Source organism: Amphibalanus amphitrite, unplaced genomic scaffold (genome assembly GCF_019059575.1).
Source record: "Amphibalanus amphitrite isolate SeventyFive unplaced genomic scaffold, NRLGWU_Aamphi_draft 000115F_arrow, whole genome shotgun sequence".
NCBI classification, from domain to species: domain Eukaryota; kingdom Metazoa; phylum Arthropoda; class Thecostraca; order Balanomorpha; family Balanidae; genus Amphibalanus; species Amphibalanus amphitrite.
The window spans coordinates 941,509-968,724 of record NW_024881610.1 but is presented as its reverse complement, the minus strand read 5'-3'; the positions used below and the strand labels follow the sequence as shown (position 1 = coordinate 968,724).

The following is a 27,216-nucleotide window of genomic DNA, read 5'->3' as shown; positions in this document are numbered from 1 at the left end:
CACTCAAATAAGGAACAAGGTATTCCGGATGGTTGTCTTTAAGTGTTCGAAATTGATGAATCGCAACAAGATAGGTACATCAAAATGATCTTCATCACGTGATGCAACGGCAGCCCTGGCTAGGCTATATATTGAAAAATGCCTTTACTTTAGGGTTGATTTGTATCATGTTCGCCGCAGTGATCATATTAAAACATAGGAATTGTTCCCAGTTTTCCTCTCACGGAATCCCTTGATAATTGATTTTATCGTGAGATATAGCCTGCAGCACAAAGCTAAATGGCAGCATCACATCGGAATCGTGACGTTAGCCTATTTTCGCACTCGTTGTCAAATCCAATTAGGGTGATTTGGGCGGAGCGGGCGGCGCGAAATCGACCATCAGGTTAGCCGCAAACGTGCCACCGCAGTTAACGGGTCGTGAGCTCCGGGCACTGACAGCTCGCGGACAGTGAACAGTGGACCACCCCCCCCCCCCCCACTCCCAATGGGTCGAGCCGTGACCCGTTTAGGGGGTGACGGCTGCCGTACATCCGCCCTTTACAGTGATACCATGATAAGGGTCACAACGTTTCATCGACAGGTGCTTGCACAGTGAAGGAATCCTATGGATGAAACGGTGGCTAGGAGGGTTGGCTAAAGACGAAAGGTTTAGGGACCGGGTCAATTAGAAATATTTTGTCTCTCATTCCAAAAGAAGGGTACCATTTCAAGCTGGTCTAATACACCTGACGTGAGCGCCGAGTGGTTACCGCCTCCAGGTATACCAATCCCCCGTGACCGTGCAGAGAACGACCCCAGCTACCAATCTTCCCGGCCTCGCGGGGAGCATTACACAAAGTTAAACTGCATCTGAGCCGTCTCAGCAATTTATGCCCGGACACGAGCGAATATTTTAACAAACGGCGTCCCGGGCAATGCCGGGTGTCTGGAGGGCGAGACGCTGGTCAGCGGGGGGCGCTAACCACACCCAGAGGGTCCAGCTCATCTCCGAAATGGCCGGCCGAGGCAGCCACCATCCATCGGCTGAGGGCCTGCAGGGTGGGACTGGCCGAGGGGCAGTGGCAGGGGCAGCCACCATCCATCGGCGGTATGTCTGCAGGGTGGGACTGGCCGCGGCCGCCTACCGATTACTACTGACACAGATGGAGCTGATCCTGCACACAACAGAGCCGGCTCTCCCTCTCAGAGTCCCGGCCCGGGCGTCCGGAGGCTCATCGGCACACAACAAGGCATATTTGCCCGCCACGTGTCTAAATAGAGCGCCACAGAACAAAACTGCAGTCTCTTTCGGAATGACTGAAGTGCTGGCAAAAAGGATATTCATCAGACACATTTCATTTTCTATCCAATGCGTTAAAAATGTGCTTTCGTAAGATGTCGAGAAGAATAACAATTTCATTTTTACTCATTCCCCATACCAGTTTCTTTTTTCAAATTCTTAGATGAGCCACACTGTGTTTATATCATACATATATGTTTCATCACCGCCTTCCATGCATCAGCAAATGCAGCACCACTTATTCTATAGCTAACTACGGTGAATTTTTGATGAGAAAATGCAGGTGATTTGGGAAAGAGTACTTCGAAAAAAAGTGATAAGGATTACTGAGTTTCAATGAAAAGTAAGATAGCTGGCTCAACACTCACCCATAGGACGGTTTCAGCAAGTACTGCAGCTGGTACTGTGACTTGATGGCGTTGTACTGCAGCTTCCACTTGCAGGTGATGTTGTTCCAGTTGTTGACGATGCAGCTGAAGTTCTTCACATCGAGCGGAGGATCTGGTGGGCAGACAGAAGTGTCAGACGGATGCAGACATCACAGTGTCAAATAGCCCCAAACCTCCCCACGGCGTGGTCTGCGGAGTCGGTGGCATGCAGCGGATTATACCGGTACATGATGGAAGGATATGCCATGGCCAAGGTGTTTTGGCGGACCATGCATGACGCAAGCACCGTGCAGACTGAACGGCATGTCAGCACAGACATATCGTGTCAACACCAGAGACCAGTGGGAAAACAAATCAAATCAATCGAGCATCCCAGAGATGTGACGCTAGACCATGTAATTCGTCCAACGTGCTGTAAGTCCTCTTGCAACAAGACATGATTCGGTGGCACAACGAGGATCAAGAAAACTCCTCTCACAGCCTGAGCCACTGTCAGAGAAACATCTCACAATTTTTCGCTCATTCCTCCCAAACATCTCTCCATTTCGGACGTGACACAATTTCATCACGGCGGCGACTTTCCAAACCGGTTTTCCGACGGCGGCCCGTCCGGCCCGTCGGGTCCGGCAGTAGCGGCGGTGGCGGCGGCGGCGGCAGAGTGACCTTGGCATGGCGACACCAGTGGGGTACTGCGCGGGGCAGCGGTCCCGCCGGCCGGTCTACACAGGGAACTCTATCTGACACTGCTCGCGAGAACAAAACCAATGGTACGGCTGTCCGCTGCATTGTTGTAAAGGACTTAGCCGGCTCAGTCATTGAGCATGTAGAATGCCGACCTGAGGGATTTTGACCTAGGCTTACAGTTAACTCTTTTACGTTTAAATCCATAATTGACTCAACAAGATCATATTTTCGGTAGTAGTTAGCTTCTGCTAAAGCTTGTAAGCATAAGCCCATTCGTTTTGTTGAGGTCATTCGCTCGGCGAACCTGCGCTGAACGATGAGGGATTTTTAAGACGTCAATTTTTACTTGCCACACTATTGCAATAAATTATTTTAGGCATGTTTCAAATCTTTAAATATTGCCGTGATCAGTCCCGAAATAAAAGTTCCGAACATGGTTCGGTTATATAACGCGTTGCTTCACCATGACAGCTGGCACTTCTGGATAAGCCCGCAAAAATTAGCAAACTTTTGAACTTCACCATAGACCTCTGTACACCACCGTGTACAGAGGTCTATGACTTCTCAAATGATTTACACGAATCACGTGCGTCTCACTCCATACAGTGGAGCTCTGCCGCTTGGTTCAAAGGTCGCATGTGTAATGACTTCCCTGTCCCGTCTGCCCGATAAGATTTCTGCGTCTGATAGCTATGGACCGCCCACTCCGATTGGGAACAGGTGCATTTAAGATAGCAGTTAAATCACGGAGCTGTGATTTGTGCGATAAATAGACGCTGACGAACGTTCACGACTTCACGAAGCTCCGAACATTATTGACAGTCCTTGGTGACGTTATGCCAAATACCGGCGAAATCTATTCAGTCATAACATATTCGCCACCTGTGTACCGTTTCGTTAGACACGATGCAAGGCCAGATACAGACCTGAAGCGAACTATTGTTAGTCGGGTCAGGGGAGGACAATGGGCGAGAGAACATTTGTCATGAATTCCAAACTGGCTGTCGAGCAAGTCTGGCACAACTCTTACTTCCTTACCAGGCGACAAAGCCAGCGACTAACAAACATTTTAACGTTCATTCCGTTACTCATTGCAGACATAAAATTTCAGGAATACGGCTCATGCATTTCTTGGCAAGCGTACTGCATTTTACTGCAAGAGCAACGAATTTCCCACAAAAAGGACATAATTGCCACGCAGCTATACCAACTCAGAACATGGAATCATGTCTCGAGTGGATGCAAGTTATATAACGCCATGCAAACGCCACCAATCCGTTTTGATACCATTATTGTTTCCCAATCCTGAGGCGGAACCATAAACTAGAAGGTAAGGTATTCAGGTATTCGCCCGCCTGGTTCAGAGATATCATCCTATACTCTGCTGCCATGCGAGTGAATACGTCCCCAGCAGCCTTATTGTGGCGGCTTCCCTTCACCATCACATACTGACATCCACCGTCGTCACATCATATACCCATCAATCGGCGTCATTTGGAGCTTAGAATGTCATACTGCCCACACTCTGCATTACAACATCGTCATCACATCCATCACATCACATCTATCAATCTGTGTCAGTGGAGCTATGTACTGTCACACCCACAAGTAACTCCGTTTAACGGTGACACTCACATCCGACATTGACAGTGACACAGCCGACATTGAAAATGACACTCACATCCGACATTGACAGTGACACAGCCGACATTGAAAGTGACACTCACATCCGACATTGACGGAGCTGGAGCAGAGTGTGATGTCCCTCCTGCCGACGGGGCTGTCCGGACCGCTCCTCAGACGGCACGAGTAGGTGTAATGGACGGCAGTCTCCAGACGGTCCTCAATCACCAGAGTCGTCGAGTTGTACCTCTGTCGACAGAGAAAATTCCGGAATGAGAGTTATATAACGTTAGCGGAGTTAGTGTCGGGAATACGTGAAGGCTGGCATGGCAATGGACATTCCCGGTTACATAAACAACTGTATTATAGCCAAATTACTATGCCTAATTATACATAAACTCGGTACTTGTGCAATGGAAACAGAGACACATACAACATGTCATTGGTTTAGATTTTAAAGTTGCCAGATGAGATAAATTGGTATAGTTATAGTTGGGTTTGTCTAAGGGCTGGCTGAAAAGCTCCAGAGCTAGATGACACCATAAATGACCTTATCATCCCCGCTATCGCCACCCCTGCCACAGACCTTGGCCTGGGAGTCGGGCACGACCACGCTGAAGGCCTGTTTGGCCTCGCCCGTGCCGCCGGTGAAATCCCTGGTGAAGTAGAGATCCTCGGCAGTCCGGCCCTCCGTCCGAGGGTGGCTGGGGTCCACGTAACACGCCACCCGAAACTTTTGGTTCGGCTCGGTGTTCACTTCTATCGGAGCTGTCTCTGTGGAAACGGAACGAATAAGACAGTCAAACGCGAGGTACGATAGCAAACTAATGGTCCTGACTCCTGAGTACTCGTAGATCATACAGTTCTAGATCAGCGGTGTGAAGCTTAGATCAGGCAGACCAATGACAGCACGATTAGAGACGCCTTATCGTCCTCTGCCACAGTGGGTTGGATGGCCGCAGTTGCAGTGTCGTTGGTCGTGTTATTGGTTTTTGCATTAGGTCAGAGCGAACTGAAGGCTGTGACTGAGGCGATCCATATCCGGTGTGTATGAGAGCGCGTATAGTGTTCGATATCGTATTGCAGTCTTCCTCGTTGATTGTGCTGCTTTGGCCAATGGCCATGACCTGCCGCAAGAAAATCTGCTTATCGCGAGCTCATATTTTCCTTTGTCAAAAAGCGTGTGAACTTATCTTAAGAGTTTCATGACGAAGAGCCTTGGAGAGGTCACACGCGCGTTTAGGTGCGGTGGTGATAAGATGGATTAAAAATGAAAAGATTTCACAGTTCACATGGCGGCTATGCAGAGCACAAAGTTTCTGAGCACGATGTCGCGGCGCTGAGTTGTCTGGCGACCCGTTTTGTACCTTTTATTATGAGCTGGAAACTCAGCTGTCAGCAGACTACGGTTCTGATACGCCGAAATATAGTGATAGTTCAGATAGCTGCCGAGGTTTTACCCGTTGGCAGCGTTCGGAGAATTGCTCGGACTTGTATGAGCGATTCACCGGAGTTCCAGGAGCGAGTCTAATCAATGGCATTAGTGTCGACCGCCGCTGATGCTTGGACAGCTATTCCACTCGCAGGCAGGAGACTGAGTTCATTCATGCAATAGCAAAGGTAAACTTAAATTGAAATAGCTGAACTTTAATCCTTAGCTTCAAAATTTTCTATAAAAAACATTAATATAGTGCATCAATATTAACCAAACATTCGTCTAAATATTCCAATTTGTAGCGTATCTCCTCAGCACACTTGCAGTGCTGATCTCACCAAGTGGCATCCAGAGGGTTTGCACGCTCACATTAAAACGGGCGTGCCCCGGCCCGGTGAGCTCATGGACAGACCGCTTCCCGTAACGACACGTGCAGGCCCACGCGCTAAGTGGGGATCACGCCAACTTCAGTCAAAATATGTCGGCGCCCGTAAAAATAGTCGGCAAGGAATACAATGGGGCCCTGATTGTGCGATATCTGTAGTGGGTTTCCGCGACACCGGTCCACCAAAGGAAACACACTCGAGTCACGCTGGTCGCTCGAGCGCTGGCCGGTTGGCCTGCTCGCAGTCTGCAAATTGCAGACTGTCACATGACTTGAGACTGGGGCTGGCCGAGTGGTCACGTGACGTCGCCGCCACCTGGTTTGATGATCACGTGGACCAGCACTCCAGATGGCCAGGTGATCACGTGATTTTTGTGTCTGTGTCGTGTATGTGCTGACTGGAAAAATGCACGATTCTTTCGCTAACCACTCCCTCTTCCTTGTTCACTGTTCATCAGGCGCTCATGTTGGGCCGTGTGAGGTCAAAGTATAAGGATGACTTTATATCATTGCTGGATCATGTCCTGAAGATGTTCTGAGCACTACAGTTAGGATTATAATAAGTCACAGCGCTAAAAACGTTTGACAATAAAGCTTGATGAACGTCCAGGTCTTCGAGGGCATTGATATTTTTTAGATTTTCATCAAATTTCTAAACCTGTTTCGGTGGAAAAGATGATCGAGCCAAAAATTCCAGCAACCTTCTCACTTACAGACACAATCCCCGTGTCTCCACAGCAAGGTGTGGCCGTCCCGCACCAACACGTTACACAGGAGGTTGCTCCTGACCACAGCCATCTGTCCTTGATTCGCGGACCGATCTCCCGCCAGGTCCGCTAAGCCGACACCGGTGACGCGGCATCAGTCTTCATTAATCGACCAGATAACCGGCTGAATTTGCCGGCTACGCTGCCAGACATGGCGCCGTGCGGAGTTTCCGGATTAGCGCGATGGCGACTGCCGATAAAACGTGTATGATTAGCTGAGATTACTGTGTACCGCTGCACTGCTGCCCATGAAAGCCGCTTACTAACAACGTGCTGACTGCTTAAATTCTCGTCGGATAAATCGGCGACAGCTTCCAAAGGAAAAATGAATTACAGTGGATAAATATAGCCTTGAAAATAAGATCGGTTGGGTCTGAGCCTGTCAAAAAAGTAAATTTGCACATGTTATTTGCCAATGAATGTTACTGGATGCACTAAAATATAAAATATATCATTTTAAATCGCATGAACAAGATACTTTCATTCCTGCCCAATCACGTCAGCGTCTATGCATGACCGGTAATTTTGCAATATAAGTGAATGCATGATACTGGCCTCTTTCTTTCGCCAAAAAAGCACACCTTTTCATTTCTGTAAGCACGCGCTAGGCAATAACTTCATCACGTCCATTTTCAGCCAAAACCAAACAGCACAATAACTGTTGTAATTCGGTTTTCACCGTCCTTCCCTTAGCATCTAAACAACACGGTTCACACAGTGACCCATATACCCAGACAGGGTGAGGGGGAGGGGAGGGACACCCGACCACCCGCCAGATCCGCCGTCATCCGAAAATTGGCCGCCATCACCGCGGCGCGGTGCACCACTCTCCGATAAGACATGCGAGCGTTTGCACACATGGGTGAACGCAGCGGTCCGCGGGCCGCCCAAAGGGACAGTCTGCAGGCCGCCACAGAGTGGGCGCTTCGGTGCAACAGGTTCCGCGAAACCCCGGATCCGATCTCTGATGAATGAAGTGCCCTCAGAGTTGCCTTCAGTTTCAGTTTCAGTTTATCGTTTTGTTTGAGTTCAAAGGAGCATCGTATCATCCGATAGCGGGCAACACTAACGTAAACTGAAATTATATGAGTGAAGCGTTTCATATTTAGAACATTTCAATACTGAATATAGCAAAAACTCATCGACGGCCTTGAAGTTAAACCAGTTTTGCTAAGACATCCAACGCGCACGACAATTATGCCGTTCTCCCAGAATCTCACAAACTGCGCACTTCTCTGTTGTATCGGACAGACACACAACCGCCATGGCCGCCTCCCCAGTCCCCACATAACACTGTGCGGACCGCAGTAGCTCCCCCTCCCTGAGAACTATCCACCCTTTACGACCCGGCCCGGTCCCTTACGGCCAATCAAGCGCCTGCAACTGACCATCATCGTCAGCAGCGGCCGGCGGACGACAAAATGGCTGCCCGCCTGCAGCCGGGGGGCACCTCCTGACGCCTCGACCAGTGAGTGCACAGGTGTGGCTGCACTGCGGGTCGGGTGGGCGGGCCGCCAGGAGCCCCGCGGCGCCTCCCGCGCACACGTGCACAGCGCAGCGCCACGTGCGACACGTGGTGGCCCACCGACACGGCACCGCGGCCGCCACGAGCTCAGCGGACTGCCCAGCAGCGCTAACGTCTCATGTTCACAGACCCGACAGAAGCGAAACAGGAAACCGGTGCGTGCGGCCATTTTGTGGGGCGGCGGCGGAGGCGTGGTGACCTGACGGTAACCGACATGTGAACAGTGTCGCCGACTGCGAAAGGTCGCTGTCGCCGCTACCATCGCCATCGCCACCGCCACCGTTATCGCTCCATCACCACCGCTCCATCGCTCCACTTCCGTCCTCGCTTCACTCCCCCGCCAGTGGTCACGGATGAATGACTGATTGACTAAAGAGCGGCACACAAAGTGGCTCGAAAGCTGCTCAGGAGATTGACATCACACGGATGTCTTAGTAGCTCTCCCATGGCCCAGATAAAGCTCACACAGACATCAGTGGCTCATCGACAGAAACAAAAGTAAAACAGAACAAATGATAAAAATAAAAACATACACTAATGTAGTCAACGTATTCTGTGGTCATCTAGAAAATAAAACTGAGGCCAGTTTTACCAACAGAAAAATAGCAGCCCGGCGCAATTTTTCTGTCAAAAACCAGCCGACGAGTTTCACCAACCAGGCGAAAAAACATCCGCCGGCGTGAAAAAGTATCAGCCAGAAAAATAGCCAACGAGTTTCACCAACGGCAAATGCGGCATTAATGGAGTGTTTATCTGCGCCATTATATGTAGAAAAACAGCCCAAAAAATAGACAGGCGACCCCGTCTATTTTTTTGATGTCGTGTTGGAATAATTGGCCTCATTTGTTGCGAACTATCGTGATTTGCGCTTCTCAGTTGATATAATAATTTAGTATCATTCATAGCCAATTTGTAAAGCATCTGGGCTTCAAGATTAGAAGAGGAATACTGATGATATTGCGTAAAGAAAGAGCCTTTGTCACCAGGCAGGACCAAAAGAAACCAACAAGACGGGTGTTTGGTGTTGCGGTGTTAGTTTTTTCCTTTAATATTATCTTTTTGCTACAAGCACCCAACAGCAAGATGATAGAGCATTAACTAGTGGTCAGCTTACAAGTTCATTGCTCGGACGGAAGTGGAAAATAATGATGGAAGGTCATTTTCGAAAATTGAAGGTGCTTGAAGAAATGCTGGAAGGAGAGGCAGAGAGGGTAGGCTCATTGGACTCAAGATTTTAAATAAATATGTCACTGTTTTCACATATTCAGCTACATTTGACATGGCAAGGCGCCAGCTACTGATACCACTACTACTTTTGGGTGGAACTTGCTTGAGCTGTGCGGAATAGGGAAGGTGCATTGACATTGCTAACACCGAATTGGCAAGATTTTCAAGATAAATGACAATAAATTTTTAAAAAGAAATTGAAAATCATGAAAGAAATGTATAAAGGCTTGTTTTTGAAGCAAAACGTGCAAAGTTTGTATGGTTGCGAACCCGAACAAACTTGCTGTCATAAGATTGTGCCACTGAACTCAGCAAGTCATGCTGCCAATATTGAAGGGAAAGAAAATAATAGTAATGTTGTAAAGTGTAAATGAATCCATAACTGTTGTGTGTGCACTGTGCTGATATTGAATGCATGTGTTTCTTGCATGCTTGAGTCATGCAGGGATCATGTTAAAACTGGCTGTAAGTATTGTGAGTTAGTTTTGGAAAATTGTGGAGGCACCAGGCAAATTGCGGCCAAAATGTTATTTGTTCACCTCAGCGCTGAACTTTCTGCACACAGAGTTTTCAGATCATGCGCCGAAATGTTCATGCAGCAGCCCGTCCGTTACACTGGTCATGTTGACAGTGACAAGGATTTTTTCCCAGTCTCATGTTGAAATACAATAATAATTCACTTAGCTTGATTTAGCTTATGTTTTTCATGCCAGTTCCTAGAATAAAGCAACAAATATTTTCTGTCATGTGAGAAATATAATGACAATATGCACAATTGCAGGCTGTGGCATGTTGTGAGGTCTTTCCTTGTTTATTGCTGAGGTTTTTCCAGTCTCTGCTGCAAAAACGGTGGTGAATCCACCGTCGTCCGACGGTTTCGATGACGCTAATCATCGGCGAGTGTTGCTGTGATGGCCGACTGAGCGCACAGCGGCAGCCGCCGTCGCCAATAACGACAGTGAGGACACCTCCGAGTCGGACGGAGACGCCGCCGCTGACGATTTCACCGTGCTGGACGAGGTGGAGCGCTCGAGCCGACAGGCCGTGCACCGCGTGCGCTGCCCGACTGGCTGGCGCACCCGCAGCCGATTGGCGACCGGCGGCCGGCGCCGGCCAATCTGCCGGCGCTCTGCCCCGAGCTGCGCGCCCGGCTGGCCGCCGAGGGCATCGAACAGGTGTTCCTGGTGCAGGTGACCGACCGTGCTGCCCGAGCTGCTGGCGGCCACAGAGTCGCCGCTGCCACCGGCCGACCTCTGCGTCTCGGCGCCGGCCGGCCGCGGTACGACGCTGGCGTTTGTGCTGCCGGTAGTGCAGGCGCGGCGCCGGCCGCCGAGTGCGCGCGCTAGCTGTGCTACCCACACAGGCGCTGCCCACTCAGGTGCCCGCCGTGTTCCGCCAGTACGACGCCGACACGCCGCTCTGCGTCCGGCTGCTTGGTGGAGACACAGTGGCACGAGGGGGCGCCAACTGGTGGCGGTGGGGCCGCGCGGCCCGGTCTCCCTGGCTGATCGTGGTGAGCACTCCCGGCTGGCTGATGGATCACATAACCAGCGCCGAGGGCTTCTCGCTAGCGCACCTGCGCTACCTGGTGATCGACGAAGCCGACCGGGTGATCGAGATGGCCGAGACGGGGTGGCTGAAAGCGGTGGAGCGGGTGGCGGCGGCCACGGCCCGCCGCCCTGCATCGCCGGCCGGCTGACGGCCGCCGCCGTCTGCGCGCCTCACCTGCCGCTGCAGAAGCTGCCGTTCTTGGCCACCCTGTCACAGAACCCGGAGGCCGGAGAAGCTGGAGCGAATGTCGCTGTTCCAGCCGCGACTGCTGGCGGCTGGCACGGCGGCCGCCGCCGTCGCACTGCCCGGTTAGTTCGTCGGCAGGTTCACCACGCCGGCCGAGCTGAGCGAGTCGTTCAACGTGGTGGCGCCGCAGCCGCTGAAGCCGCTGGTGATGCCCCATTTGCTCCGACAGCCCGACTGGCGACGCTCGCTCGTGTTGGTCAACTGGAACGAGGTGGCGCACCAGCTGGGGCTACCGCTGTCTGTGCTGGGCGCGCGCGTGACTGAGTTCTGTGGGTTAGTGCCGGCGTGCCGGCGGCGGCGCGCGCTAGGTGAGATGGCCGCGCTGGTGTGCTCGAGGCTATAGCGCGCGGTATTGACGTGGACGCCGTGGACGCGGTCGTGTCGTACGACATCCCGGCGCTGTTGAAGACGTACACTGCGTGCGTCGGACGGCGCGCATCTGCCGGGCCGGCCAGGCGGTCAAGCTAATGTTGGAGCGGCAGCGCAGCCATTTCCAGCGGCTGATGGTGCAGGCGGGCAAGGCGGGCGGCTTGGTGCGGGAGACGCTGGCGCTGCTGGACGAGCTACGAGCTGCGCCAGTACGAGGCGACCTACGTCAGTGGATTTCCACACTAGCTTCTAGTGGATCGCTGTTGTTTTTTATGCCAATTGCTCATGATTTATTTACATTTTAGAAATATTGCAATGAATAGGTGTATGCCTTGTCATCAGCCTAGAAAAGTTAAAGTAAGTAAAGCGTTTTAGTTGCATAATGTATATTTGTTCATGAACACGGATTTAACATGTCCTAACTCCCAAATATTTCGATATTAGACCAGAGTTACAAACCAATCGAAAGGCTTAGACGATCATTTGGGGCGTAGCCAGACGGCTCGGCTGGGTGTGAAAGCCGGCGACCAAGGTGGTCACCACCCGATCATAATGCAGAGCGGTCTCCGTCGGACGATTGTGTCCGCGCGCTACGAATGATCTCGGCACACGCGGAGGAGTTCGGCAGGACTCTCCACTGAGCGGTACTGGGCGCAGTCGAACGACGGTCGACGACGCTAGCGCAGGTATTGTTAATTTGTTACGACTTACGAGCTGGACCAGTGTAGCGGGCCCGGAGCGAATATTCTTTGCTGTGTGGCGTTCCTTCTTCCCGACCGGGCCCGGCAAACGGAGCCTGCATATCGGCTAAAACCACCTAGCCGGGCAGTCTGACATCCACCTCGCCGAAGCGGAGCGAGCGACCACCCTCAGCCCTGCAATGACCGCGGTGCAGCAGTTAATCTGGGTAGGTATTTTCCTAAGGTAAGACACTCGCCTTGGCACAATGCTTTATATAGGCCTTGGCGAGTTCGTTAGCCCTCTTACTCCCGCTAGAAGGTGCTAATGCAGTGCACGCGAAGCCGCCTCGTAGCACCGCAGTTCAATCGCTCGGCTGCGGAACTGTCCGTCGTCCGTCCAGCTTCAGGTGGCGTCTCTGGGAGCAATGTTGACCGCTTCTTTGCCGCTCTTTTGAAAGCTAGGAAAGAGGTGCGGCTCCCGGATCTGTCGGGAGCGGGACTCATAGGCGGCGGAACGGGTAGGGCACCGGGGCACCGTGCCCCCCTTTGATCTTGACATTTTAATATAAGCCCTATGGGCGTTGCATGGAAAGAATGGGACCAAAAGTCGGCAGTGCCCCCTTAATTAAAGGTGTTCCGCTGCCACTGGAGTGGTCCCATCTAGTCCCCACCTCATAGGTGGAGGTCCACACATTGCGTTCTCGGTCTACACGATGATTTTCTACAAGGTGCGACTAAAAACAGACAAAAAGGTACATAACAAGTTGAAGGTATTGTAAAAATTAATATAATAGGCTGACAGGGAAAAAGATCCATCTTAAATTTGCCTTAAATGCAAGCTTCCTTACGTCACCTTTATGAATGACGTGCCTACGTTTACAATTTGGTAGTTTTATATTGTATTGGCTTTTGCTGGGCACCAGAATGTTAATATAGATATGAAAGTTTATAATGCTCTACTTTGTTGTTATTACTCTTGAAAATAATGTAATAATTTACGATTATAATATTTCGAAATGTATGTAGCATTTTCATTAGAAATCACGCTTCAATTTGATTGAAAACATGCTTTAAATGATTTATTAACCTCCTTGACATATCGTAATTTGATATCGTAACAGAATATCAGCTGACTACCGGCGACAAATAATTTCCGTCCGAAGTCGGCTGGAATTTTTTGTTGGTGAAACTCGTGGCTGTGTGGCGTCTATTTTTTCGGCTGGATATTTTATTTCGGCGGCCGGCTGGTATTTTTTGGTAAAACTTGCCTCTGAACTATATATGTATGTATAAAGCGTAAAAACGGATTGACGTTATTTAAAAAAAGGACCAGTCTTATAATGTCGGTAAAAACACTATGTAGAGCGTCTTTGGAAAATCCCAATATTCGAGTTCCCGTTCAACTAAGGGCGGTTATTACTCCACAGGCCGAGCCTGTCTTTCAGGAACACACACACACACATGACACACACACACAAACACTCCACACAAGTGGCAAGAGAATATAGGGCATCATCACGTCACTCAAATCGGCGCCTACGCACTTCCACATCAGCGTATACTGAACGCAGCTGTGTAGCCAGCAGTCCGGGGAACTAAGGACGAATGTGTTTTATTGATTTACTGATTAGTATTGTACTTATATCTCTGTCCCCGATCAGACCACATCGTGAAGACCAAGAGGACGCCTTGACGGGTGCCCTGATAGGAGGACGCTCTATGGTGGATCCTAGGAACATTTCTGTTCCATTTCATTCATTTTATCACAGCATTATCGATGCATTACGTAAGCAAGTTAATTTCGGTGCCTCAGATCACTGCCTGAAAACCCTGTATTTTTCTGGCTTGGCATATGCATTCACGGAACGTTCTAAAAAGCGCCAAAGCTGGTGACAACTGGTCGCACATGTGGATGTGTGTGCCCTGGCACATGAGACGGACCGTGGAGCCCCGATACAGGTGTGTGGCCGCCTTAATTGAGGTCGATGGATCGGGGATAATAACGCCTCGCCGCGCCGGCTCAGTGGCGAAAGCCACTGTTGGCTTTACGACAGGCCAAGAAGGATGGATATACAAATGGACAATCGGCAGGCACTGGACAGACGTACTGAGAAGCGGACGACCACGAGCGGCCGGCCAAAGCGGCCATACACAAACTGACCGACAGACAGACAGACAGACAGACAGACAGACAGACAGACAGACAGACAGACAGACAGACAGACAGGCAGGCAGGCAGGCAGGCAGGCAGACAAACAAGCAAATCCTATGACCACCAAACCACTGAAGATTGCGCGAACTGTCGTTTTACGATCCCTTACTAATCCCTGTCGGCTACACACCCATACAAGATAACCAATCGAAGAGCTGCATCTCTGCCGAGCTCAATGTCAGTGGTATTTCGCTGTCCGGATGTTTATCAAAGTCCAGCAGAGCGCCAGCTAACGGTCCCTGAGAGGGCTGCTAGTGCGTCATGTGCAGCCAAAGCTGGCTTTCATCAGAGTAAGAAGTCGCGGAGACAGAAAATGTGTCACCGTCAGAAGAGTAAGATCGCAAACATAACGGTCAGACATTTAGAGCATGAAGATCTTTTTCAAAGTTCCTGCTGCGTAAACTTTTGCAACGCTTTTCATTGCATTTCTATGCATCTTATCATCCCTCGACCCTCACTTACATATAGGTAGTTTGAATTATTGCAGTAGAGAAACTGCAGCTTACATTTATGTATTGATTATGCAATGATTTATAATGACTTATAAGTCATAGGTAGATGCCCAGTAAACTATGTGTCACGAAGCCGTGGACGCGGCCATTTTGAGACGGCCACGGCCGATGGCGTACAGTATGTCTAAAAAGAATGTACCGTCGCCACTACGTGGCGCTGGTGTCGCGAGCCGGTAGTTGGCTGAATCCGCACCAGACCACACATTCCCAAGCGCTATAGGTGACAGCTGCGCAGCGGCCGGTAGTAGCGTAAGCCCGAACCTTCGTGACACGACCCCGGGGGGGGGGGGAGAGGGAGGGGAGCGGGCGGGGCAGCGGGTGTAGGGAGGGGTGCTCCAGCAAGCTGGCAGTTGTCGCGGCCAAAGGTCAAGGGGTCACACACCAAGCGAACGGACGCTGATGTGGGTTCGTGGGGATCATGAACTTGTGTGTGGTAGGTGCGTCTTGCGATGCACGTGTGATGCGCCAGGTCTAAGCCAAAGGATTCAGGGGAGAGCTGAAGAAAAACACCTGGTCAACTACGGCGAATAATGGTGCTGAAAAAATGGAAAGTATGGGTCAATGCAAGCCTTCATGACTATAAGCAACTTTTCTGAGGACGCAAAGGCCAGCATTGAATAACGATATCCGGATCGAAATTAGCAATGATTTATAATTACATGCCGAACTAATAGCGCTGCAAAACCCTCCTAGTAAATTGTCAAGTCGGATTATACCCACTTGAATTAAACTATCCTAAATAAAATTGTTAATTAACTTTCTAACACTGACGTTCTTTATCATACGATAAGTATGGGGTTAACCAAGATTCAGCATCTTCTGCGTTCAAACAATCACCTGTAAGGCTAGAACATTAATGGCCAGGTAAAAACATGGTCGGGATTTGATTAACCGGATTATAAGTCGATTTTTTTAAAGTCGGGATTTGATAAGTCGGATTTTTTTACGCCAACCGCATTTTTAAGTCAAGTCAGGTCACTGATCTATGACGTCATAAATGAGCAGTCCTAAAATGAACTGTGTGAAACTGTCCTAAACTGTCCTAAAATGAACATTTTAGGACTGTGTGCACAGTCCTAAAATGTTCCAATTTCGCAACACCCTCAGTGCAGAGCTTTCATAGGGAGATGAAACTTACAGGATCTTATGGTGTGATCGAGAGGTCTCACAACTTGTATAAATGTATATCTCGGATTTTCTGAAGGGTCGCCGGAGATCAGGTCGGTCTCTCACCATTCAGGGGAGGGGGAATATGGAAATTGCTAGTTTGGTCCGGAAATGATATACAACTATCTCAAATTCTCAAGCACACGGAATCGTGATTTCATGCGCTCCCTGCAAGGTCTGATGCTTCAATTTTGCTTTGTTGATCTTGCGTGACGTCATTTATCACGTAACTAAGGCTATCAGTTTTTCGTCAATAACTCCCGATCAACTAAAGCTACCGAGTCGATAAAGAATGGACATGAAAAGACCTGCCGAATCGATTGATATGCAATATGACCTCCTTTGACCAGCTTCGTGACCTGACAGGCTGTGACCTGACCTTGACCCGAGGTTAACACCTTAACTCTCGCCCGTATTGGTGTTTTTCCAGCCGCAAACGTATAAGGGGGGGGGGTCCGTTGGTCCCCCCTTGCCGTTTCGCCCCTGATCGAGCTAGAGCTTCGCGGAAAAAAACGAGCGTGTTGGCCGTGACGAGAGGAAGTCGATGATAACCAATTTTAAGGTCCTAGGACATCGGTTGACTTTCCAGGTCAGGTCAATGACCCAAAAGTCGGGAAAATCGGGACCTGTTAGAAAGTCGTAAAGCGTGGCTGCTATGGGGTTTTCGGGGTGCTGATCACGAATATCATGTTAGTTTTGATCACAATTCACAGATGATGTCTTCATGCATTTAGGCCAGGTCGGGTCAGGTCAGGTCAGGTCAGGTCAACCAGTAAGGGTAATAGTAGGTGGCAACCGCCTCTGACAGTTTCGCAACATGTTACGAGGGCACCAAAACTACTTCGTAAATGTTCATATGGCTGCTAAATTCGAATTCAGCTCCTAAAACTGGCCTAGAAACATGTAAAACTCGAAAAAGTGAACCGAGGTCATCAAAGGTCAATGACCTGACCTGGCTTTCCGGTGACCTTGACACCCACCCTAATGCATGGAAGCAACATCATATCCCATGTTTGAACGCTTAAAACCACGAAAAGACTGCAAACGCGCCGCTAATGCGAGCCGACATACGCCGAATCGCGATTCCGGCCAAACATGGTCTCGAAAAGTAGGTCGTAGGTCAAAGGTCATTAAGGTCAAGGTCATGACAATTTCAGGGTGGGTGTAAAATTGATTAACGCGAGGGTACTGAACGTTTCGTCACGATCGGTCGCTTTTTACGCGAGTTATTCGCGAAAAACCGAGGGAGGGGGTCCGTTCGACCCCCTCCCTCTATACGGGCGAGGGTTAAGTTGATCTCACCCAAAGAAAAAGTATACCATTCGACACGCCTGAGCTAGACAAACACGATGCTGCTAAAATCGCGGATCTGCGATCATTTTTAACGAAGTTATTTACCAAAAACCGAACCTGTGCCTTGGGCCACTTGACCTGACTTCCGAAGTCATTGGCTGACCCTGGTCCTTAAATCGGAGACCAATCGCTGCATTTCGTAACGACGCACACGATCGTTTCTTTCGTGAGGCTCTAGCTCAATTAGGGGCGAATCGGCGAAGGGGGTTGTTTCCTCACTTCCAACCCCCAACGCCCCCTCGGTATTCAGAAAACCTGAAGGTCCGGTGAGGGTTAAAACGTTTCTCCTGAACGAGGAAGAAATGTAAAAGTCAAAGCTCTATAGACGTCCTGTAAAAGTGGCCATAATAATAAATTCGTTAGAAATAAGATGCTTTTTAAACGACTTCCTCATATAAAATCGGGTGCTGGCCGCTGGGACCAATCTTATAAACGCTTTAGAATGGACAGGGCGTCACTGGCTAAAGTTTGGGTGCAGAAAACGGCTATTACCTAAATGCAAAATGGTTTTCATGCATTTCAGTCAATTGTATATTGTCGGTCTCAGTGGCCGAGCTAAAAAAATCGGTAGTGTTTTGCATCTTTTACGCCCTAAGAAACTACACCATCTATCGAAGTGGGCGGGCTTATTTCAATGGGAGGGCGCATTATGCACGAATCGTGTGCTTTCGTTTGTTTTGGACTGTATTTTACCACATCCACTGCTAGTATCACTATAAATATTATCTAATGCCGTGAATACGACAGCATTCCATTTATAAGATTGGGCCAATGGAGTCGCGCCCCGCGAGCTCGGTTTTCCGCTGGGCCGCTACAGGCCAGGAAGTCAGTCTTCGCCTGAGGGCAGGACAAAGGTCAGCGAGGGAGCGCGGGGTCAGCCAGGTATCGCCCAGTGCCGAGCGGATGCCGCTGCCTCCCCTCTCTTCCCCTTTTCTCCCCTCCCCACCTCGGTATAGATGGGGAGAGACCGAACTGCCAATGACATGCGAGCGGTCAAGGCCGCTCGCGCGGCAGCGACCCTGGCGGCCGGTTGCCGCAACTGGGATTCAGCCAAGTTACCGATTCGCCTCCTGTGGGAGAGCCAAACCAGGGGACATACTTTTTAGATATACTGTACAGCCCAGCATGGTTCAGGGAAAACACGCATCACGAGCTGAAACCAGTACCGATGGGCGGCGACTTATGGTGTCGGATGGACACTTTTCTGCGGTGTTGGAATTTCCGTGCGATTTATAGTTAGATATTTTGACAGGTCGCGAATGGAGCATAACGGCACATCGCAATAAAACTGTAATCACGATGTGATCAAAACTGAAAACATGGCTCAGAGACTGCGTTCACGTGACAAAAATGGACGCATTTTGCTCATTCTAAAGGCATCGTCTGCCATCAGTCATGTCCAATGCCAGTAGACATTTTACATTTTGCCATTAAATCATGAAATCAGTTTGTGTCCAATAAGGATTTATATTGATGTCTCATGAAAAATACCAAATTTACATCCACCAAAACTGAAGCAGCCAAGCACATGCTGGAACACAACGTCCCAGCCATCCGCGTGGATGTTGCGACCGCATGCAGTTGAATTCATATGTCATTCTTGTCGCAGCCCATGTGTATGTAAATATGCGGCATGAGACTCCCAAATCCCAATCATGATTATCAGCTACGAAGTAGGCTGGAGTGAATAGTGGCGCAGTTCTCAGCCGTGACGTCACTCAGCTGCAGCGAGCGAATTCTAAACAATACCTACTTCAGAGGTCCCCGATCTAGCCATTTATTATAGTGTACCACAAAGATTCGCATTACGCTGAAAGTGGGCAGCCTGACAATAATGACACCGAAATCCGTGACGTCACTGACAGCGGGCGGTGATGGCATCACTGGCAGTGGACCGCTCGGGCCCCAGCAGCGCTGCCGTACCCCTTCCTCCCCTATTGGGCAGCTGTGGCGGATCAGCCGTTAGTTTTTTTTTCACACCAGCGTCACGACTGGTCGGCCGTGCAGCACGACCGTTGGATCTCGGCGTGTCATGTGCGGCGAATAACACACTCTGAGCGGGTCGGAGCGCGGGATCTCACAGCGCACAGGAGCGGCCTGGCCCCGAGGTGCCACCAGGAGTGATGTTGGACAGATAGGACGTGACTCGTTAGTCGTGGCTCGACGGCCCCGCTCTCAGCGCTGGGAGTCGGGTGGCGGCGGTCGGCCTGACGTACTGATCGGGATTCTGCACGCGCCCCGGTCTGCAGTCCAGCCAGCTTAACCCTCGCCCGCACATGCCATTTTCCCATCCTAGAACGCACATGGGGGGGGGGGGTGGTTGCCACCCCCCCCGCGCCATTTCGTTCCTGTTGGAGATAGAGCTTAGCAGTAAAGACCAAAAAGATTCTTTGGGAAGAGACGAATCCAATGATACCCAGTTTTACCTTCTCAGGTCAGTCATTGACCTTCCAGGTCAGGTCAAACTAAAAAATGTTGCTGTTTTGGGTCACCGTTGGATATCAAGTGCGCTGCTTATCAAATACCGATGACGATGCTGTTTTCTGGTGCCAAGCCAGCTAGAACCTCTTTGTCACACTATCCGACCAGAATTTTGCTGCTGAGGTCATTTCAGGTCAAGTTAGGTCAAGGTCAATTATATGTGTTTGTATGTCTGTGTGTGTCTGTGTGTATACTGATGTGTGCATCGATTGTTTTTGGGTCCATATCACATGAAATCATGATCTGAGAAGCTTTTACCAAAAATGCAGTCAAAAAACTTCACAAAAAGTAAATTCAGCTTGCCTAAAACGCAATTATCTTAGATGACCTAGGTTGACCTTGACCCTGACCTTGACCCCTGTACATCGTCGAACAACATGTTCCATGATAGGTGGGAGGTAAGACTGGCAAAAAAGGCCGAAATTAGGGTGTCAAAAGCTCACAAGGCCCATGGCAAACGCAAGATGTTGAGAATTGGCCATTTGGGTCATGACATGACCTGAAAAACAAGGTCATATCTCCGAAACCAAAAATCACAGAAACTTGAAATTTTCAGTGGACATCAAGAAAGGATAGACGAGCAGCTATACGAAAAATCAGCCTTCTAGCTCTAAAAATGTTGAGTGCAGAGCAGAAAGACTGCCTGGGGGGGGGGGTGGCAACCACCCCCCCATGTGCGGGCGAGGGTTAACATCGTCCCTGGGAATCTGCTGCGACCAGAAAAAAGTAGCAGAAACTGCTTTCCTAGACGGGAATATTATACAATAGACAAGCCATGCCCAACCTTTTCGCAGCCGTTACTGCACGATCAAAAGATGCCAAATTGATTTAACAAATGATGATGATGTTCTTGCTTTTGAAATGAATGATCATTTCAAAAGCAAGCCATACCCTGCGCATCGTTCTTTTAAGGCACAAAGCCTAGCAGGATCATTCCTTCACCCATCGAGTTTCTCGCGATTTTTTCATCTCCTGGATCCCGTTGCTCAGCGGTCTCCGAGTGACCAATGAATTGCGAAACAGCTCACCAACCCGTTGCGACGCCTCATCAGCAATGTAAAGCTCGGTTCCCGTCGGTCAGTGGCGCCCATCTGTATATCAGGCGTCGGCAGCGGCCTTTGGCCGGCCCCTACCCATGTAAACGCCTGTTTAATGGAATCCAAAGACAGATGCACATCGCTTCACGTACAGAAAGAAGCCTGACAGCAGGCAGGTACTATAATCGGTCGCAAATTGAATCAGTTTGTGATTACACTCGACAAATGCGTCAATGCGCAGCGAATGCGCATGTTGCATCTTATGCATAACAGCAATAAGTTCCTGGGAGCGCAAATGAAGCTCCGATGAATAATTGATTTTCCTTGTAATGATAATTCACGCTAGTTTCACTATATACATACATATATGATCATCGCATAAGTTCGAATATTCTGCATTTGATCGCCTGTTACAGAAACTTTCCGCAGGCTCGTCACGAAGTCACTGCTCGGTCAAAGGTCAACATAAACAGAGCACAGACCTCTCCACAGAAGACTAACCCAGAATCCCTCGGTCTAGCTCTTCGCGCACGTGTCGTTACATACGAGCGAACCAGATATCGCTGGTAAGAACTCCTGCTTAATTATCCAGCTTACAGAGCCCCATACTTATTGGCCGAAATTCAACTCATAGCGGCGACGCGGCTATGGAAGGTTAGGACCCTGCCAGGGCGCCACCGAACGTGACCGTGGCTAATCGCCCCGTCGACAGACGCAGGGCAGCCCTCGGAGGGGTGTCTGGGAGGGCGCGGGCCGCGGGACCGCCGGGCCGTCGACTGGAGTGGCACGAACGGCAGTCGTCGACGGCGACGGGCGGCGAAAGGGTCGTAGAGTGAGCTAGAAGTTTCTAGAGCGTCGAAAGAGTGTAGCGTAACTGCAAAAAGTGTCTCAGTGAATAGTGATCACCACAGTTCGTCCACAAGGCAGTCAGAAGTCTCAAGAAAGAAAAAAGTTCACCGACGGCGGGCGCGTGACGGCCGCCCGTACCCAGGGCAGCGTCCAGCGCACAGTGTGTCCAAACACCAGTTTAGCGCGAATTAATTCCCAGCGCTGCTCGGATCCGTTGAAAATGGTTCCCTGGTTTCAAAATTGACACTTAAACCTATGTGAGACCTTTTACGATGCATTATAAATGCTTGCTGACATATAATGGCATAGTTCCGCCTCTAAAAGTAAGGAGAACTAGCTTACGACGGGTGATGTGCTTACCAGGCCAGGGCTGTGAAGTCGATGGAGTTACTCCGACTCCGACTACGGCTTTCAAAAGTCAATTTCAACTCTGACTCCGGGCAAAACTGTCGACTTTTACGATCGACTCGGACTCTGACTCCGCAGCCATGGCAAGTCCACGCAGTCGATGGATTTTCGGTGACTCAGACTACGAGTCTTGGTCCGGATTCCAAAATCGATTCCGATTCCGACTCTGACTGGGGTCAGAACTGTTAACTCCGAACGACTCCGACTCTGATTACGAAATCCTGGAATTTAACCGCAAATAAGAGGCATAAAATTGTGGGTCCCAGCAATGATGGGCATGTTAGGAGGAGGAATCGTTTACGAAATTCCCATCATTACTCTGGTAAATTCTTATGATTGTCCAAAGTTTGCTTGAAAAAAATCAACATCTAATTATGTTTCTGTGTGAATGTTCCTGGTGAAGCAAATGAATCGGTAGATGGTTGCTGAAATACACGCACCGATAGGACTGAACCTCAGCAATGGGAGTAAAAACAAAGACTTACACCATAAGCACCTTCATGTCATTAACCCTCGCCCGTATTGGTGTTTTGCTAGCCGCGAACGTAGGTCGGGTCAGGTCAGGTCAGGCCAACCAGTCCTGCCGAGTATTCATAATTAATAGGTGTCAACCGCCAGTGACAGCTTCGTTGCATGTTACGAAGGCACCAAAACTTCTTCCTAAATGTTCAAATGGTTACTAAATTCGAAATCAGCTCTAAAAACTAGCCTGGAAGCATGTAAAACTAAAAAAGGTGAACCGAGGTCATCAAAGGTCATTGAACTGACCTGACCTTCAAGTGATCTTGACACCGACCATAATGCATGGGACCAACATCATAATATCACATGTTTAGACGCTTGAAACCACGAAAAGACTGCTAACGCGCGGCTAATGCAAGCAAACATACGCCCAATCGCGCTTCCGGCCAAACATGGTCTCGAGAAATAGGTCACAGGTCAAAGGTCATTGGGGTCAGGGTCGTGAAATTTAATGGGTAGGTGTAAAATTGATAAACTCGAGGGTACTAAAAGTTTCGTCGCGATCGGCCGCTTTTTACATGAGCTTTTTGCGAAAAACCGAGAGGGGTCCTTTCGACCCCCACCCTCACCCCCTATATGGGCGAGGGTTGAAAAAAATGTCAAGATTTATTCATTGGCGACCGTATTCTGCAATATAACAAGTCAGAAATACAGCGGTTGAGCCATCCGCGTAACGTTACGGAGCCGCCGCCGCGCCCACCCTGTAGCCGGACCTCCCCGGGCGGGCCAACCCGATACGTTCAAAGCTGAGCCAAGGGCCGGGGGGCAGGTTGGGGCAGGGTTTCTTGAATGGGTCATGTCCAGAAGAGTGTGGCGAATCTTCTCATGGTAGATTTGGCGTGGAGTTTTTTGGCCATTTTCTTATATCTCTACGTTTTTAAGATGGACAGTGTTTTCAGGGGATGTTTGAAAAGGTCATTTTCAAATGAGCATAACTCATCGGTTAGTCCAAGGATACCTATAGAATTCGGGTATACTATCAAATATAGGCTCAGTAGTCATATGCCACTCCAATTATTTCCAAACCTTTCCGACAATTACGCCAAAATGTGTTGTAAACATGACGCGGGTTTTCGACGATTTCAGCACAGCCGGGACCGGCATTGCGTATGTCCACTTTAGCTAGCTTTTCGAACACCGAAAGAAAGTCATTGAACCAAAGTATTGTGATATTGACATACTTTGGACAATTTCCTATCGACTGATAGTTATAAAAAGTCAAAATTCCAAAATTCGTTTTTTTGATTAAATTCGCGCTAATCTGGTGTTTGGCCACACTGTGCAGCGGCCAGGTCCGGCCAGCCAGCGTTCGCTCCGCTGCCCACTACATTTCACTACAGTGACAGAGCGGGGACCGCAACTGCTGCAGAGGATTGCGGGTCCGGCACACTAACGCTGACCCGGCAGGTGAGGAGTATCGAGCACGTCTCGGGTGGCACCTACCACAGCGGGGAGTGGTTGGCATGGCAATACGGCGGTATCACGGAATCATACCGACGCGCGCCTATTCCGAGGTGTACTCAGCGCAGCCGTCTACGTAATCGTGCAGGGAGACGCGTAACACGGTATGCCCGTCATGCAGGGCCGTGCTATATGGTACCGTCACGCGCACTATGCGTGCTTGGTCTGCGCTGACTCCGCGGACAACCTGCTGTCGTGGCAAAGTAGCCCTACTACACGCAGCACTCAACGGCTGCCAGCGCACTGCGCCATCTAGCACCACGGCTTCCGTGCTAGGCTCGGCCCCGGCGGACATTAGGTCCGCCGCCGACGCCTCGGCCCTCTGCAACTCAGGCACATACATCGGTCTGCCGCCGACGCATCGGCTACTCTGCAACGCGATACATCAGGTCCGCCGCCGACGCCTCGGCCCCTCCGCAACACGGCAAGAACATGTACCGGGTCCGCCGCCGACGCCTGGGACCCTCTGCAATACGGCAATAACTCATACCAACACGGTAAGAACACACAACGGGTCCGCCGCCGACGCCTCGGCCACACTGCATCTCATCCTCATACATCGGTCCGCCGCCGACGCCTCGGCCATTCTGCAACACGGAATGCACATACATCGGTCCGCCGCCGACGCCTCGGCCATTCTGCAACACAGAATGCACATACATCGGTCCGCCGCCGACGCCTCGGCCCTCTGCAACACGGTAATAACTCATACCAGCACGGTAAGAACACACAACGGGTCCACCGCCGCTGCATCTCATCCACATACATCGGTCCGCCGCCGACGCCTCGGCCATTCTGCAACACGGAATGCACATACATCGGTCCGCCGCCGACGCCTCGGCCCCTCTGCAACACGGTAATAACTCATACTCACACTGTATACTGCATCTCATCCACATACATCGGTCCGCCGCCGACGCCTCGGCCATTCGGCAACACGGAATGCACATACATCGGTCCGCCGCCGACGCCTCGGCCATTCTGCAACACGGAATGCACATACATCGGTCCGCCGCCGACGCCTCGGCCATTCTGCAACACAGAATGCACTTACATCGGTCCGCCGCCGACGCCTCGGCCCTCTGCAACACGGTAATGACTCATACCAGCACGGTAAGAACACACAACGGGTCCGCCGCCGACGCCTCAGCCACACTGCATCTCATCCACATACATCGGTCCGCCGCCGACGCCTCGGCCATTCTGAAACACAGAATGCACATACATCGGTCCGCCGCCGACGCCTCGGCCCTCTGCAACACGGTAATAACTGATACCAGCACGGTAAGAACACACAACGGGCCCGCCGCCAACGTCTCGGCCACACTGCATCTCAGCCACATACATCGGTCCGCCGCCGACGCCTCGGCCACTCTGCAACTCAGGCACATACATCGGTCCGCCGCCGACGCCTCGGCCCCTCTGCAACACGGTAATAACTCATACCAACACCGCATACTGCATCTCATCCACATACATCGGTCCGCCGCCGACGCCTCGGCCATTCTGCAACACGGAATGCACATACATCGGTCCGCCGCCGACGCCTCGGCCATTCTGCAACACGGAATGCACATACATCGGTCCGCCGCCGACGCCTCGGCCACTCTGCAACTCAGGCACATACATCGGTCCGCCGCCGACGCCTCGGCCCTCTGCAACACGGTAATAACTCATACCAACACACGGTAAGAACACATAACGGGTCTGTTACGAACAAAGCATACATGTATTATAGGTAATAGCCGGCTTTTGTTGATATGGTGGCGCCCGAGGCTAACGAGTTCGTGCAGCACGTGTTTTATTTCATTTCAAAATGTAGGACAAACATCAAAATGTGTTGTGTGTGGTCAAAAATGTAGGCATTGTGTTGAATGTTTTAATTTTGAAGAGGCATATCTTTAAATACAATGCATCGGCCTCAAAAGTGATTTTTAAGTTTATAATAGGGTCCACCGCCGGAACTTCGGCCACACTGCATCTCACCCACATACATCGGTCCGCCGCCGACGCCTCGGCCATTCTGCAACACGGAATGCACATACATCGGTCCGCCGCCGACGCCTCGGCCATCTGCAACACGGAATGCACATACATCGGTCCGCCGCCGACGCCTCGGCCATTCTGCAACACAGAATGCACATACATCGGTCCGCCGCCGACGCCTCGGCCCTCTGCAACGCAAGCACATACATCGGTCCGCCGCCGACGCCTCGGCCCTCTGCAACACGGTAATAACTCATACCAACACGGTAAGAACACATAACGGGTCCACCGCCGGAACCTCGGCCACACTGCATCTCATCCACATACATCGGTCCGCCGCCGACGCCTCGGCCATTCTGCAACACGGAATGCACATACATCGGTCCGCCGCCGACGCCTCGGCCCTCTGCAACACGGTAATAACTGATACTAACACTGCATACTGCATCTCACCCACATACATCGGTCCGCCGCCGACGCCTCGGCCATTCTGCAACACAGAATGCACTTACATCGGTCCGCCGCCGACGCCTCGGCCCTCTGCAACACGGTAATAACTCATACCAACACGGTAAGAACACATAACGGGTCCGCCATCGACGCCTCGGCCACACTGCATCTCATTCACATACATCGGTCCGCCGCCGACGCCTCGGCCATTCCGCAACACGGAATGCACATACATCGGTCCGCCGCCGACGCCCCGGCCATTCTGCAACACGGAATGCACATACATCAGTCCGCCGCCAACGTCCCGGCCCTCTGCAACTCAGGCACATACATCGGTCTGCCGCCGACGCATCGGCTACTCTGCAACGCGATACATCAGGTCCGCCGCCGACGCCTCGGCCCCTCCGCAACACGGCAAGAACATGTACCGGGTCCGCCGCCGACGCCTGGGACCCTCTGCAATACGGCAATAACTCATACCAACACGGTAAGAACACACAACGGGTCCGCCGCCGACGCCTCGGCCACACTGCATCTCATCCTCATACATCGGTCCGCCGCCGACGCCTCGGCCATTCTGCAACACGGAATGCACATACATCGGTCCGCCGCCGA

The 27,216-nt window shown here is 50.8% G+C and overlaps 1 protein-coding gene across 2 annotated transcripts in view; it reads right to left on the bottom strand.

The window, feature by feature from the left end:
• The window catches only part of LOC122381164 (cytokine receptor-like), a 90,320-nt gene that overhangs the window by 35,503 nt on the left and 27,601 nt on the right, over positions 1–27,216 (bottom strand). For both annotated transcript variants that reach the window (XM_043365020.1, XM_043365021.1), the window contains exons 3-5: positions 4,565–4,752; positions 4,083–4,227; positions 1,651–1,783 (exon numbers count right to left, since the gene is read on the bottom strand). In XM_043365020.1, the coding sequence (XP_043220955.1) occupies positions 1,651–1,783; positions 4,083–4,227; positions 4,565–4,752 (466 nt within the window). The remainder of the gene's footprint in view (positions 1–1,650; positions 1,784–4,082; positions 4,228–4,564; positions 4,753–27,216) is intronic.